The 17214-nt window shown below is 34.4% G+C and overlaps 1 protein-coding gene across 1 annotated transcript in view; it reads right to left on the minus strand.

Annotated features, from left to right (window-relative positions):
- LOC148941222 (neuroligin-1-like) overlaps nt 1-17214 on the minus strand; it is a 421037-nt gene that overhangs the window by 161308 nt on the left and 242515 nt on the right. The window contains exon 4 of the mRNA XM_089104127.1: nt 10473-10673. Within this exon, the coding sequence (XP_088960253.1) occupies nt 10473-10673 (201 nt within the window). The remainder of the gene's footprint in view (nt 1-10472; nt 10674-17214) is intronic.

Here is a 17214-nt window from a genome sequence, read left to right on the forward strand (position 1 = left end):
TTAAATTAAGTTAATTTATTTAGACCGAGTTGTTTTATATACTCTATACATCCACCTCGATCTGAAATTAGATAGTGTCCGTGTGGAAGTATCTTTACACCATCCTCAAGTACATAAACTTTGTCTGATATGGCCGATATGGCATTTTTCACAACTCTAACTGTGTAGTTTTTAAAGAGCGAATCAAAATTGTAAAGAGCGAATCGCCATGACTTTCGCTCTTGGGACTAAACTACATTCCATACAGTTTCTATAAACCCTCATATTGAAATTATTTTTTACAACGTGTGTAGGCAACCCCTTGCAAACTTGTTTGATATCCTTGTTGTGCGTTTCCTAACAGTATAACTTCGGCCGATAAAACACACCATAGGATATCAGATCACTTCCTGTTTCATATTTTAACATCAACAATTGATTTGGAGCCTGGCGTTTCACTAGCTCTGGATAGAGGGATTCCTTCCAGTTGGTGTAGTCCACCAGTGAGCTAATGTCCTCTCTATATTCCAAATCATTCAATAAGTTTTTAGTTTTAACTTTTAACAGGATCGAATCAGTGTCTTAATAATACACTTGAACTTGTCCCTCAATCGGCCATTGTACCTTGCATACATTATAATAAAATGACAACATAAGTTTTTTCTGAATTTTCGCTGTTGCACTCCCGCCTGCAATATTTTTATTTAAAATAACATTTCTTTTCTTGCGATGTAGGAGCATCATATTAGAGTCTATGATTTTGAAAGATGTGAAGTTTGGGTCGGCGATGATTTGAGCACAATCTTTTGGATTGGTTACAATGTCACAGTGACTTCTATTTCATACGCTTTCGCACATTTTACCAAAGGCTGAGTTCAAAATGAGTTTATATATTTCCTTTTCAACCTTTGTTTTCGCTTGTGAAAGGTTACTGACAAAGGGATCAATAAACGTTTTCATATATGGCTTTTGATCAAATTCGAGGGCCCTATGAATCTGTGGGACCTTGAAACCATTGGACACCATCCACCGCAATAGCACATGATGAACAAAGATATTCTGTTTCGGGTTAAGGTCAGTAATAAGTTTTTGCTTCGAAGGCACCCAGTACATACTCAAATCCACTACTAAAGATAAATTGTAGGGACTCAGAGAGTCCCTACCCACCGGTCTATTTATGCACGGGAAAACAAAGTCTTTTACCGAGTCATGGATTTCCATGGGTATTTCACCGTCAATTTCAAAAAACCATCCTTGCGCCCCATTCAGGGAAAACAGTAGTGAGACATCGCCGACGGATAAAGGGAATTCATATCCAAAAAAACTACAGCTGACTTTTCTACAGTTTGTAGTCCGATAAGATTAGTTTACATAGTGCATTCCCGCTGGAACATATGCTCGTCCCTCATTGATGTCTCTATAATCTGGTGCTTACCGACGTCAGTGATCAATCCTATTTATTATTTGCTGATTTTAATAATCAATTCCATAACTACACGAGAAGTCGAAAAAATAATGTCATAAAACCAACCCAAATTCTCCATAGATGTTATCTGTGTGTTTGCACACAATGTCTAGAAGAGTCAATACATCACTATCCAAGTACAGTTCACAGTAATCCTGCCCATTTTTATATCCTCCCTTTGCCCAAACCCTCTTGGGAAATACATAGTCGCCAGTGGTGCATTGACTGTCCGTAAGGGAATTGTAAAATGCTTCGATAGGTGGTAATGACACCTCATCTAGCCTCGAGGTAGAGTTTTAGTAATCATATGCGTATATGCCCTTACACGTTAATAAATCATACATTTCATCATCGGGGAAGCACTGTTTAAGGATGAGGAAACTATCAAAATTGTCGCTTTTCTCTACCAGAATCAATTGACTTGGGGAAAAAACTGAAAGAGTCTAAAACAGTTTTTTTTTCCACGTATTACCCTTGTCAACTGTTTTCCACATGAATTCTAGCAGCAGCAGCTTCTCTGATGATCTGGGTATGATATTATAAGAAAAAGAACCATCTACTCATGCGTTATCTACAACTCCCCCTTGGCCATGCGGGCCCATGCCGGTTAATTAAACTTTTTAATCGTAATTGGAATTGTGTATAAAAACCAGTTCGAAATATTGCTGACTAACGTTTATATTGCACGATTGATGTGCAACCCCTCTAAAGTTACTCCCTCTCGATGAAACTTTCTACCATAACTGGTCATGGTTGATCACCTTCCTCTTTCCCTCATTCCTAGTCCCATCATCAAATTCTTCCTTGAAAACCCAACATATTTTACGATTTTTAATGGCCTATCTGTTATCTGGTGATAGAAACATTGGATAGTGTGTAAAGCGTAGGCGAGAAATCGCGCCATTCGCTGTTTTAATCAGACTGGTCAATGCCGTGCGCATGCAGTCTTCCCCACCCATCGACTCAACTATATCCAGAACTTCCATGGTATTACTAGAGTCTCTTTGAGTATGAGCGTAAGAGACCCCTATGGCTTCATGTATTTTAACACGATTGGGATTTGACGAATCGTACACATCTGTGAGTTTGACCTCTCAGTCCAAAGCGATCTTGTTGCTCTGCAGGAGCGAGTTTTGAATGCTCTTAAAACGCAAGATCGCTCTATCTCTGCTAATCGTTTCCACAGCCTGGTATCCATGACGTTTACAGTGTTTCAAGTGATGCTTTACTTTAAATCAGTCCAAAATCGGGACAAGCATGTGGGACAATAGTAGTGTACCCCTCGATATCTACCCTCACTTAAAATCCTACTAATATCTGTAATTGGATTTAAATTGGATTAAATTGAATCAGGCTCTAAAGGAGGCGTGTATAGAAGCCAGACCCAATGCTTCACTGATCCAACAGACGGAGCCCTCACTGGAAATAATACAATCTTTTTATCAGAACGCTAGCCCTCTTCAAATTCTGTTCGTACTTTAACACCTTAACACCAATCTTTAAATATTCATTAGCCCGCTCAGAAATATCTATCCCTTTTAGTGTTACGGGAAATTGACCATTTAAACAATTGAAATCTACTTTACGAAACTTTGACCCATCCCCATTAGCTACTAATTCATCCAACTTTTTCTTAGAGGCAATTTCACGCAGAGGTCTAAAGGCCGCAATCAAAAATGCATACTTGAAACACTGTAGCCTCGCATCAAAACAGATTCGTTGTATTCCCCGACAACCCTCTAAATCAGAATGATATTTTAATTCAATACCGCTCTCCCTTTGCCCACCTCTTAAAATAAAATCCTTTTTAAACCTACAAATATTAACGCTTAAATTCTCAATAAATAAAACAACCGACTTGCTACCCCCTCATTATAATTGTCCAGTTTAGTTATGATGCTGTTGACCCTATCTAAAAAACCTCATAATTTTCCAAATGCGGTCGAATTCCTAACATTTCTGTATGTAACTATTTTGAGTAATTTTCGCTCGCATTTTCATTTAAAAAATATATTTTTAGTGTTATTGTTACTTTTAAACTGTCCCACCCTCCCCACACCCCCATCTGTTGTTCAAGAAGAACTCAAATTTGGTTAGCATAGAAATGACTAATAGTCAGAGGGTCTCTTACTACACCCCCTGACAATAAAAATTTAAGGGGTCACCAAAATTGGCCGTGTAGACATTAGTATGGTGCAAGGCAGAGTTAGACAATAAAAATCAGGTAGTGTAAATGTAGGTGACACTAATGATTCACTATCCCTACTCTGATCAACCTCAATAGGGGAGGGGGGGGGGGAGTGGCGTAAAATCTTCAATAGCACCACTACCAGTGTGTTCAATTTTATTTGTAGGGGTGGGGATGAAATCCCCCAATTCACTGAGGATACCTTCCAGGGTGTTTGGGGATAGTTGATCTAGCCAGCCAGCATTTTCTTGTGACACAATTTGATTATGTCTATTAGCATGCGAAACCAGTTTAGATACACTTGTTGGTATATCACACAAATGTTCATTTATAAACCTATTTGCCCATTCCGGGTCCTCGTTCATGTCTATGTCACTAGTTGAGTCCTCCAAGCTAGCCATATCCCCAAAAAAATCATTTAAAAAGGCGCTTTGTCATTCTAGATTATCATCAAGTGCAACACTATCCCGGGAAGGACCACCATTGTCCTTGTATTGTCAATGCAACACTATTGGTGAAGGTTCATTGAAAATATCTTAATCTTGAGTTGATGTTGATGGAGGCGATAATTCACCGATGTTAATCTATAAAAACAGGATTTATTTTCTATGTGCAATATCCACTATTTTATAAAGTCAAAAAATAAATGATTAATCGGCTCTATGGCAATTTATGTATGGCAACACTCACACATACGCACACACAAACAAACAAACTCACACACACACCCACACACAACTAGCTGATTTGAAATTATTAAGAGTAAAAATAAGAATAAGCAAATGCAATAACATAAAATCTGACAAGAAGTATCTAAGCCCTTTAGGTTCTGACTAATTTACCATCTATAGTATAGTTTCATTGCGAAATTGTAAGCGCATTATAAATTTGAATAAAAAATATGGGGTTATTATGGATTTTCATTTATGTAGAATGGAAATAGGGTTTTTTGCGCCCTCACCTTTTCTATGCCACCCACCCGCAATTACTCTGTTACCTAATATATGTAACTATCTGATAAAGGCACTTAAATCAGAAATTGTAGGAAACTCGTCATGGATAACCCGTCCATCAGATGGCGGTGAATAGGCGATTACACTTCTCCCCGCCATGTTCAATGATCTAATTAGGTCTATATCAGTGCTGCCAGACCCGCCATCGGGCTTTGGTCACTTTTGTTCAGGAAGACTTTGACCTTCAATTTTCTTGAATAAAAATTATTTTTCAGTTTTTTCGTCAGGTAAGTCCCTCAGAAAATTTATAGGCTTAAATAGCCTTAAAATCGTAAAAAAGAAAAAATTCTGCTAGTCCTAGGTGGAGCCTAAGCTATCTATATTTTAAACATGATATGCATAAAAATAACACAATTCAGCGTATTAGTTCCACCGGTTTTTTTTTCAGAGTATTAATAATCCTCACCTCCCTCCCCAAAACCAAAGCTCACGCCATACTTTAAAACAGATACACTAAGTTATTAGATCAATTTTAAATCTCGAATGGGTCCCACGATATGTAAATCCAATTATGACCCAAGAAGACTTAATGGCTTTTACATATCATAAATTATTTAAAAGGAGGGTTTCATCAGAACAATTAAACCCACATTTAGCTGTCTGTCAATAATCGCATTTCATCACGCAGGATAAAATAATAAAAAAATTGTATGCCTTTTTCAATTATGAACGTCACGATTTAAAACTTATCGGCTTAAATTTCAATCCACTTAAACTCGTAAAAAAGAAAGAATTTTACTAGTCCAAGAAGGGCCCTAATCTATCAATATTTTTAATACGATGCATAAAAAAATTACTATTAGGTCCGTTTGATATTTATTCAAAATATTAGCGGGCGCCGCCTTTCCCCGTCCCTAAACCAAAGCTAACACCAAATTTTAAAACACGTATAATAATTTATTAGATCAATTTTAAATCTCAATAGGGTCCCATGATATGTAGCTACAATTATAACCCAGGAAGACCTAATGGCTTTTAAATGTCAGAAAGTATTTCAAAGGGAGGTTTCATCAGAACAATTATACCCACATTTAGCTGTCCATCAATAATCTCATTTCATCACGCAGGATAAAAGAAAAAATAACGCCATTTGATTATTACCCACCCCAGATTTTTATTCAGAATATTAATGGAGGGTCTCTCCCCCCCCCCCCCTCCTCCTCCCCAAAACCAAGGCTCACATCATACATTAAAGATATTTTACATATTTAAAGGAGACGCATTGATCAATTTTTAGTCTTAAATATGCGATATTTCTGCAAGTACTTAAGAGGCGCTTCATCCAAATTGCCTATTATACCTGAATGGCTGTTAAAAAACATGTGAATTTTGCGAAAGATAAGCAGTCCGCTGTCAATCAGAAACCCAGATGACAGATAGTTAAAAGCTGGCTATACTGAAAAAAGTCTCGAATAAAAAGAATAAAAAAATATCCACTTACCATAAATCTCTTGGAGCTATCCATCTGAATACGAATAAATTTAACAATAAAGGCTATCTATTCGAGTTGTTTTTTTTAATCTGGTCTAGAAATAGTTATTGCACCTTAATTTATACAGAAAAAACATGATTATATTGCCCTGCGGCTGAAAACACTATTTATTTACAGAAAGTCCAATAAACCTTTGGACACGTTATACCAAGATCCTTCGTTACGGGTACTGACCCATAGAAACCTGTCTGGTAAGGCACGTACCGTGTGTAGTACTAGATACCTGCCTGTGGTAAGGCATGTACCGTTGAAACTGCACTATATATTAAGTACCCTGTGTATTCCTTGTCTCTGATTGGTCCAGAAAATGGATGCTGACAAAGAAACCTGTCTGGTAAGGCATGTGTAGTCTGTACTACTAGATACCTGCCCGTGGTAAGGCATGTACCGTTGAAACTGCACACATATTCATGCCTCAGGCCTTGTCCCTTGCACGGCTTTATATAAGTTACTACTAGTGCCACCAATGACCAACTCAAGAACCATATTTGAAGTTTTTTGTATTTGTTCAAAAATATTGAACTAAATAACGAAGTAACTGATAATTATTTCACAAACTATACAAAAAAACCTTACCAATTTTGTAGTTTCTTAATTTTTTTTGTCGTATCCCTTTATTTAATTCTGAAATTATAATATTTCCTGCTAACGTCAGTTTTAGTATCGATATCCAGTGACTATTAGATACGACTATCAAAGAGTTCGCGGTAACGAACTGTAAGTAAGGAGCGATCCGGCTCAATAGTAACCGAAACTCTAAAAAACAGAATTTTGATACCAATAGATACATCAAAAGAATATGATTTTTATGTTGATTTCAAATACATAAATTTCATCAAATCTAGTCTAACCCATTAAAAGTTACAAGCCTGAAAATATTTGCCTTATTTTCGAAAAATGGGTGAAACACCCCCTAAAAGTGATAGAATCTCAATGAAAATCAAACCATCAGATTCAGTGTAACAGAAGACCCTGCTGTAGATGTTTCAAGATCCTATCTGCAGAAGTCTGGAATTTTTTACTTTTTGCCAGACGAAAGATCACGGATGCGTGTTTATTTTTTTTTTTTTCAGGGGTGACCATATCGATCCAGTCCTAGAATATTGTACTATAATATTTTAGTCCTAGAATATCGTGAGAGGGCTCATTTGAAAGGAAGTTAATAGTTCTATTGCTCTTTTAAGTGACCAAAAAATTGGAGGACAACTTGGCCCCCTCCGACGCTTATATTTTTCCAAAATTCACCCAATCCAAATTTTGAGATAGGCATTTTGTTCAACATAGTCGAAAATTTAATAAATATGTCTTTGAGAATTACTTAGTCCCCCAGAGTTCTCAGGGGAAGGGCTGAAAGTTGTAAACTTTGCCCATTGTTTACATATAGTATTGGTTATTGGGAAGTATAAAAACATTTTCAGGTGGGATTTTTTCCGATAGGGGGGAGGTCAGAGGAGGGAGTAACGTGGGAGGATCTTTCCATGGCGGATGTTTCCTTGGGGAAAGGGACATTTCTATGAAAGGGGTACCGGATTTCCCAGTATTGTTTAAAAACGATCAAAACTTAAATAAAAAAAAACAAGTTTTTTCAACAGAAAGTAAGGAGCAACATTAAAAGTTAAAACAAACAGAAATTATTACGTATATGAGGGGGTTTGCTCCCTAGTCAATACCTTTCTCTTTACGCTAAAGTTCTCTTGGTGCTTTCAAAAAAGCTATCTATTCAAATCAAACAGTTTTAGCGATTCAGGGGTTTGTGATTCGAATAAAACTTGAACTTTAGCAAAAAGAACCAACTATTGACCAGGGGACAAACCCTCCTATAAACGTAGTAATTTTGGTTCAGTTTATGTTTTAAGATTTCTCCTCACTTTTAATTGAAAAAACTTTTTTTATTTAATTCCATATAGAATTTATTCTATTATATTCCTAAATCTTAAATCTAATTTCAGCTATGGTCCCGTTGTAGAAGAACAAAAAATGTCTTGCCGCACATAGCAAAGGCTACAGTTGTAGCCTAGCAAAAAAAAGTCATCTGGCTGAAAAGTCATCTTTGACCCAGGCATTCAGAAACTATTTTAACTTTTTTTTTTTTTTTTACTGATAGCCTATATTTTCCGATAATTTCATTACTGATAACCAGTTACTGTTCGATATGACTATTCGATATAGAGTTTATTCTACTATTCGTATCTATCTTAAGTCTGATTTCGTTTGTAGTCCCCTTGTAGAGGAATAAAAAAAAAATTACTTGTCGTACTAAAGAAAAACCAAGACAACGGTTGTAGCCCATTCAACAGCGGCTAGATTGTTGTCTAGGATTCATTCTAGCCCAGCGATTCAAAAACCAAGTAATGTTATAATCGCTAATTTTCATCTCGGTCCAAAAACCTTTGATTTCGACACACATTGTTTATGATTTTCCTTTTCAAAAGGAAAGCAATATTTATATATTCCATGAAAATTAAGCAAACAGTTTTAAGAAAATAGTCAACAGCTGCGTTTAGAACTAACATAAAAAAGAAATTACTAAATGAAGATAAAAATTATTTCTCACTTTTCTTACCTCAAATGTTGTTTGAATCTAAAAGATTGTAATGAGATACAGGTTAAGATAGCTAGGCCATGAGTAACGGATAAATGATGGCATATGTGCCACAGACTGCACCTTTTGGCCGTCTATTTGGGGTCGAATTAAAAGCAGGTCGTGCCCGAGTGGGATGGGAGGAGGCCATAAGGAAGAATTTAAGGAAATTGGAACTTTGTGGGAGGGGTAAAGAGCCAAGATTTGGATAGAACGGGTTGGTGGAGGAGCGTGCTAGAAGGAGGGAGGGAAGGGGGCAAATTCGAAGATTTTCAATTTTTCAATGAAAATGCCAAAAAAAGATATTTCAATGAAAATACCCCAAAAAAGATTTTTCAATGACAATACCCCAAAAAAGTTATTTTTCAAGATCTAGGGTGTGTAGAGTAAATATATGAGACAGAAGCCCTCCCCTTGCTGCCCTCCCCCAAATTGATACCACTGGTGTGCTGCTGTGTTTCCCTCAGCGGCTTTGTGCTGGAATAAGTTGTTAGTAGTAGTACTTCAAAAGAAAAAAAATAATAATAAAGAAAAAATCAAGAGCCAACCCGAATTAAAAGAAGCGAAGAGCAAAACAAGAATGAAGTACCTAAAACCTTTTTACTAGATTCAATGTCCTTTTGAAATTAATTCCTTACTCTTGGCCCCTAAATTTTTTTGCACAAATTGTCTTTTTCCTTTAAACTTTTCTTAGCATTGGTTACAATAGATGTATCATAGACATGTTTTATTACATAGCCATTTCACTCGAATTTATAGGCGCAAGAAAATTCTTGTTGCAGCAAACATTTGTTGGTATTTTTAAGAAAAAAGAAGTCAAGAAAATTAGAATTCAAAAAGGTAAAGAGCAAAATTAGAACTTAGGCAATTATTCCCCAGAAAGTTAAAAGTCTATTTGACGCCGTAAGTCCAAGCAATGGGTCAGGTGGACCTTTATTCCTTTCTGTTCTATAAGCAATTAAAAATAAGTTAAATTAAATCAAAGTACTTAACTGAGTAATTAAAAAATTATATAATTAATAGTATTAAAAAAAACTTGTGAAAAATAAGATATGGAAAGAAAAGAGCCAATGGTTAAAAATGCACAAGGTGGGTTAAATCAAAATAATCAACTAAGTAATTAATAATTAATGAATTATTAATAATTTAAAAATTGTAAAAAATGAGATGTGAAAATTCAAGAACCAGTAATGCTTAAAATTGTCAAGATCAAAATTAAAAACTAAGTAATTAAAAATAAGTTGAGCTAAATAAAAAAATCCACTAAGTAATTAAAAGTTTAGTAGTTAGTAGTAATTAAAAGAAAACTATGAAAAATAGGTTTTGAAATGTCAAGAATTAATAGTGTCAAAATTTTGTCAAGAAATTTTTTTAAACTAATTAATAACAAGTTAAGTTTAAATAGATAAAATCAACTAAGTGAATAAAATATAAAATATGTGGCAAATAAGATGTGAAAAGTGAGGGACGTATGGTGTTTTAAAACAGCCCAGAGCAATATTACAAATTAAGCAATTAAAAATAATTTAAGTTGAAAAAATATTAAACTAACCAATTAAAAATTAAATATCTAAAAAAAACATATGAAAAATAATATTTTGTTTTTAACTTAGTTGTTTGTTTGTTCTTGGCTTCTTTAAGGAAGCTGCATTTCCCTTTTATAACTAGTTTTCGGATTTGTTACTGCAGATGAATCCTAGACAAGTTCTTATCAAATAATCCCCCTTGCTTGAATTTAGAAAAGCAACAATTACCTGGAACAAGTGCCGGAGAAGAAGCAATATAATGAACGCAAGCAGCACCAGTTCCATGTCCCATGAGAGTGATCTTTTCATTATCTCCCCCAAAAGCAGCTATATTTTCTTTCACCCAATGTAATGCAGCTATTTGGTCCATGAGGCCGAAATTTGAAAGTCTTCCCTTGTTTCTCATACCTCGTCCAACGTTGAAAAAACCTAAAAGATGATAAAATTAAGAAAGAAAACAACTTTTGGAAAAAAAAAAATTAGAGAGTGTAGCCGTCTTTTATAAAATTTGGAAAGATCTTGGACCTTATAAGAAATTTGAATTTTTCTGTCGAGATATTTAACAAACTATTTTTGAATTATAGCAAAAGGGCTTAGTTTATTGAGCTGTTAGACTTTAACAGTGAAAAATTAAGGCCTACTATTTAAGGCTATAACTTGATAGCCTTCCTTTTGATTTTCACATATCCTTCAAGCTTCAGAAAACTTAAATAATATTAAGAATTTACAAAAGGAAGATTTTCCAGATGTTGAATTTTTCCAAGAATTGTAAATTAATTAAAAATTACTCAGATGTGAATAGTTGAATCTAAAAAGAATTATTTGAAAGATAAAAGAAAGAATTTATGAGTTAAATCATTGCAATAATTTTTTTGTTGATTAAAGCTAGAGAAATTTTTTCTCCTCGAAAAGGAGAAGAGGAGAAATTATAACAGTTTTATTAAAACTCGTATTTTTCTGTTTTATTAAGTATTTTTCTTTAAAGATGTTTCAGGTTTATGTTGATTATGCAAGAATTTGGTATGTTATTTATCTACTGTTCTGCGGTCTTATGTTTCAATGAAAGACAACAATTTTGCTATCATTTAATAGCTGAGATTAAGGGTTATTTAATTGCTGATTGCATTTCTAAATTTTTTTTTTCTATTATAAAATACAGTAAAAAATGTATGAAAATTATTCAATAAAGGAAACTTTTGTATTTTTTTAAGCGAGTTTAGGTCACTTTATAAAAAAGTTTAAGCAGCGTAATCACTTTGGCTCAGTTAACGGATATAATTAAAAATACCGAAATCAACGATACACATAAGTATCGTATATTCTCGGTTGAAGCTAAAGCTATTGGGTTGCTTTAAAATTCCACAGAGATTATTAGACTTAAGAAGACAATTTTAATCGCAGTGAATAGTGTAGCGTCAACTATAGTCATAAACTGACGTCATCTAACCTAACGTTGACGGTATAGCATGGTGTCTCCCGTAGGTTATTTAAATTATGATCTCATTATATGAAACTGATGATATCGGAATGCAAAGGAGAGATCATTCTCATGTAAATTCTCAGACACTGACAAAAATTACAGTGCTGTAGAGAGCACACAATCACCATTTGTGCGCCGGACGGCTCCGTGTGACACCAGGTCAAATATGCAGTCAATCCATCAATTTTCTGTGCTAAATGAGTACAAAATAATGGAAATTTTCATGCTAGAAGCTTGTGTGAGGCAAAGAAAACAAAACACAACTGGAATCGAGAACTAGGGATAGGGACGCTTTAAAGGGGAATTAGTTATCTAAGTGCTATCAAATGAAAAATCAGAGATGATTAATCAACTTAATATCAAACGCATACGCATATGATTATGTCCATATGCTTATCGTAAGCATATGGATATCCCAGTTTCAGAAGTCATGATGCCAAACATAAAACATCCATTATCCAACCATAAAAATACTGACAGTTCGCTTAAAATATTCAGTTATTACTTGAAACTTCAGTTAAATATCTTCACTTGAAACTTCAGTTAAATATCTTGAAACTTTGTTTAACAGAAGTGTGCTAATAGGCACTCCGAAACTTACATAGAAACTTACACCTGAGGGTATACACAGTCTGAAACTTACATGGAAACATACACCTGAGGCAATAGGCACCACGAAACTTACATGCAATTACACATGAATTGCGCAAGGAAAAGCCATGGCTGAGACACTACACTCACGCGTGAATATTTTAAAAGTTGGCACATTAAAGTCGAGGTTTTTTAAACTTGGCAATGTATAATGTAGTCAAGCATGTTTTGAGAGTTTGGTCGTAATAATATAATTTAAAGCAAACAGGTTTTTTTCAGTTTTTGTTGTCAATTGCACAATGAATGTACGTCATGAATTCACGTGTACATTCTTAAAAAAACAAAACTGGTATGATATAAAGAACCCACATTTTTTAATTGTTTGATTGACGTGTTTGGGGAGATTACGTTCCTTGGCACCTTTTCAGAGCATGTACTTATGGATACCTTTCCAAGCAAGATGGTTAAACATGCTTTTACAATCGGAAATGTTTGATTAACATTTGCAAAAAAAGGGTAATGGGATTTGCGTATTGGAGGAGATGGAATGATAGTGTATTTTATAATGCACTAGTAATGTTCTGGAGAGTATTGTAACTTAAAAAAATTTTATAAATAAAAAAAAAATTAACAAGAACTGGCTGAAATGTGTTTTGATGGGTACGGGTTACATGGAGGGTTGAGTTGCACGAGGGTTCAGTTAAAGGGGGTACAGTTACACGGAGGTTTAGTTAAATTGGGTCGAGTTGCACGAGGGTTCAGTAGCACGAGGGTTCAGTAGCACGAAGGTTCAGTTTTACGGGGTTTCGGTTATACAGGGGTTCAGTTACATGGGGGGTTCAGTTGCACGGGGTTTAGTTAAATGGGGCTTGAATTGCACGAGGGTTGAGTTGCACGAGGGTTCAGTTGCACGGGGGGTTCAGTTACATGTGGATACCGTTACACAGGGATTAATTAAATGTGGTTGAGTTGCATAGTCTCGTTGGAAAAAATTGGAGTTCATACTTAAAAAGTTCTATTAAGAGCTATTGCTATAGAAATGGTTCATTTTTGAATCTAAACTATGCTTTTCTGACTGAAGATACACTTTTGAATCAGAAAATGTGAAAAATGTACACAATTGAAACAGAGTAGTGTGTTTCTATAATTTCGTCTGAAAAATATGAGTTCACGCTTAAAAAAGTTCTATTAAGAGCTATTTTTATGGAAATGGTTTTACACTCGGAAATGTTTGATTAACATTTGCAAAAAAGGGGTAATGGGATTTGCGAATTGGAGGAGATGGGGTGATTGTGTACTGTATAATACACAAGTGATGTTTTGGAGAGTATTGTCAGTTTAAAATAGTTTAGAAATTAAAAAAATTTAACAAGAAATGGATGAAAAGTGTTTTGAGGGAGATGGGTTGCATGGAGGGTTGAGTTACACGAGGGTTCAGTTAAAGGGGGTACAGTTACACGGGGGGTTAGTTAAATGGGGTCGAGTTGCACGAGGGTTCAGTAGCACGAGGGTTCAGTAGCACGGGGGTTCAGTTGTACGGGGTTTCGGTTATACAGGGGTTCAGTTACATGGGGGGTTCAGTTGCACGGGGGTTTAGTTAAATGAGGCTTGAGTTGCACGGGAGTTGAGTTGCACGAGGGTTCAGTTGCACGGGGGTTCAGTTACATGCGGATTCAGTTACACGGGGATTAGCTAAATGCGGTTGAGTTGCATAGTCTCGTTGGAAAAAATTGGAGTTCATACTTAAACAGATGGAAAAATGGTACTTGTTAAATATTCGGGTAGACATACGACTAAGACACGCTTCACTATAAATAAGGCTATCGTGTTTTTCCGAACTTTCTAGGGCGGGGGTAACTATTTAGTTTAAATAATTCTAGGAGGAATTGAGTTTTGTGGCTGGTGTGGAAAAATGGTACTTGTTAAATATTCGGGTACACATACGACTATGAAACGCTTCACTATAAATAAGGCTATCGTGTTTTTCTGAACTTTCTAGGGCGAGGGTAAGTATTTAGTTTAAATAATTCTAGGAGGAATTGAGTTTTATGGATGGTATGGAAAATTGGTACTTGTTATATATTCGGGTAGACATACGACTAAGAAACGCTTTACTATAAATAAGGCTATGGTGTTTTTCCGAACTTTTTAGGGCGGGGGTAACTATTTAGTTTAAATAATTCTAGGAGGAATTGAGTTTTATGGATGGTATGGAAAAATGGTACTTGTTAAATATTCGGGTAAACATACGACTAAGAAACACTTCACTATAAATAAGGCTATCATGTTTTTCCGAACTTTCTAGGGCTTTCCCGTTCAATTATTTTCAGTGTAAGCCAATATAATGCTAGGGGGGGTCAAAATGGTAGTTATTTAGGACCCGGTAAACAGGTGACTTGATATGCTTCATTAGAAGTAGGTTATTGCTAATGATACCTCCTCGACAGATATTTATATGGCTCTAACAATTGCACTCTATGCTTGCCCAGAGACACGATGTGGCTTTCCCATTATTGCTCTATGGCCGGTTATCGACACTACCTAGTTTATTGCATGTATTAAATCAGTATTTTTTACGCAGTGGAACGATAAACACATAAGTCATATCTTTAAAAAAAGTGAAGATGGACCATTTTAATAAAGTGTGTTCACATAACAAGGATATTGTAGCATTGAATACCGACAAGGTGAAGTATTTAAACTATAAAACAAGTACAAGTGGTAGCACTATTGGAAATGTATGCATGCGTTGTCATGACAGTAAGGAATTAAATTTCTTTGGAATACCGAAAAAATTCAACTCTTATGTTGGTAGTTATGCGAGATTGAGATCTCCAGAGATGATTGCACTCAAAGAGAATGCCAACACAAAAATAATCGTTGATGATAGAGGACAACTCCTTGCTACTTTTGCAGGTAACACATTACCTACTGATACATCAAATCGTCAGCTTTCGGGTATTAGCATCCAACTGAAGGTCAATAAAAAAAAGGCCTGCTCTTCTACTAATAGTGTAAACCATATTTTGTCTATGTATCGAAACCGTTACTTGTGTAAAAATAATGTGGTAATAGTTAGTGAAGTTCAAAGAAAAATTAAAAGGGCATTGGTAGAAAATATTACTAAAGATTATAAAGATGAATCGATGAAAAAAAATCACCAGCAAACGTTACTGCCATTGATCAAACAGTCAATGAACCAAATAATACCAAAGACGAAAAGCATATTGAGCCTGTTGATGTGACACCAGTAAAAATTGTGTATGACGCAAAATGGAATAATGATTATTCTACTGATTACGAACTAAGAGAAGACAATAGCAATAATATCAAGAGAGAACATGGTGAACTATTTTATGGAACAGATTCAAAATGTCCAAAGTTAATCATCGATATTAATAATGTATCATAATATATTTTTTTTTTATTAATATTCTACATAGCATTATTTCATTAAAAATTTATTATGCATTACATTGTTATGTGTTCATTATTTTTAGAGTAAGCTAGCATATCAAACGTTTAGAATGTCTAATAAAACGTCGGAGATGTAAGAAAAAGAATTTGCATACATCTATTGTCAAACACATGGGATAACATTCACAAAATCTTCGTATCAGAATGAATAAATTCTATATCAGCATCCGTGGTTGGATATGTCATTATGAAAAAAATTGTAAGTAAGTAGGTAACAAACTCTTTCTTGAATTCACCTCTTGGATAAACAATAAAGACATTTAACTAATAAAATTATGAAAAAAAATTGTATTTAAGTTAAAAATTATCTCGTGAATTCACCTCGTGGTTATACAATACAGAAATTTAATTTAAGAAATTATGAAAAAATTTTAAGCAAGTGGCAAAATCTCTCTTGGATCCAACTCGTAGATATACAATAAAGATATTTAATTCAGGAAATTATGAAAAAAAATTGAAAGAAAGTAAAAAACTATTTATTGAATTCACCTCTTGGATACACAATACAGAAATTCTATTTATGGAAATTATGAAAAAAAAATTGTAAGTAAGTAGCAAATTCTTTCTTGAATTCGTCTCCTGGATAAATAAAAAAGACATTTCATTCAAGAAATTATGACAAAATTCTAAGTAAGTAACAAACTCTTTCTTGAAGTCACCTCTTGGACACACAATTCAGAAAATTCATTAAAGAAACTATGAAAAAGTTGTAAGTAAGTAAGTAACAAATTCTTTCTTGAAGTCACCTCTTGGATGGATAATGCAAAAATTTCATGAAAGAAATTATGAAAAAATTTTAATTAAGTAATAAATTCTTTCTTGGATTCACCTGCTGGATAAACAAAAAGACATTTCGTTCAATAAATTATGACAAAATTCTAAGTAAGTAACAAACTCTATATTGTTTTCACGTCTTAGATACACGACGTAGAAATTTCATTCAAGAAATTATAAAAAATTCTCATTAAGTAACAATTTCTTTCTTGAAGTCCCCTCTTGATTACACAATACGAAAATTTCATTCAAGAAATTATGAAAATATTTGTAAGTAAGTAACAAAATCTTTATTGATTATACCTCTTGGATACACAATACAGATACTTCATTCAAGAAATTATGAAAAAATCGCAAGTAAGTAACAAACTCTTTATTGTTTTCTCTTCCTGGATATACAATACGGAAATTTCATTCAATAAATTATGAAAAAATTGTAAGCAAGTAACAAACTCTTTCCTGAACTCACCTATTGGACACACAATGCAGAAACTTCATTTAAGTAGCTATGAAAAAATTGTAAGTAAGTAACAAATTCTTTCTTGAATTCCCCTCGTGGATAAATAAAAAAGTCATTTCATTCAAGAAATTATGACAAAATTCTAAGTAAATAACAAACCCTTTCTTGAATTCGCCATTGGGATGCAC

This window comes from Artemia sp. Qi Xiang Cuo, chromosome 18 (assembly GCF_049724085.1).
Source record: "Artemia sp. Qi Xiang Cuo chromosome 18, ASM4972408v1, whole genome shotgun sequence".
Taxonomy (NCBI): domain Eukaryota; kingdom Metazoa; phylum Arthropoda; class Branchiopoda; order Anostraca; family Artemiidae; genus Artemia; species Artemia sp. Qi Xiang Cuo.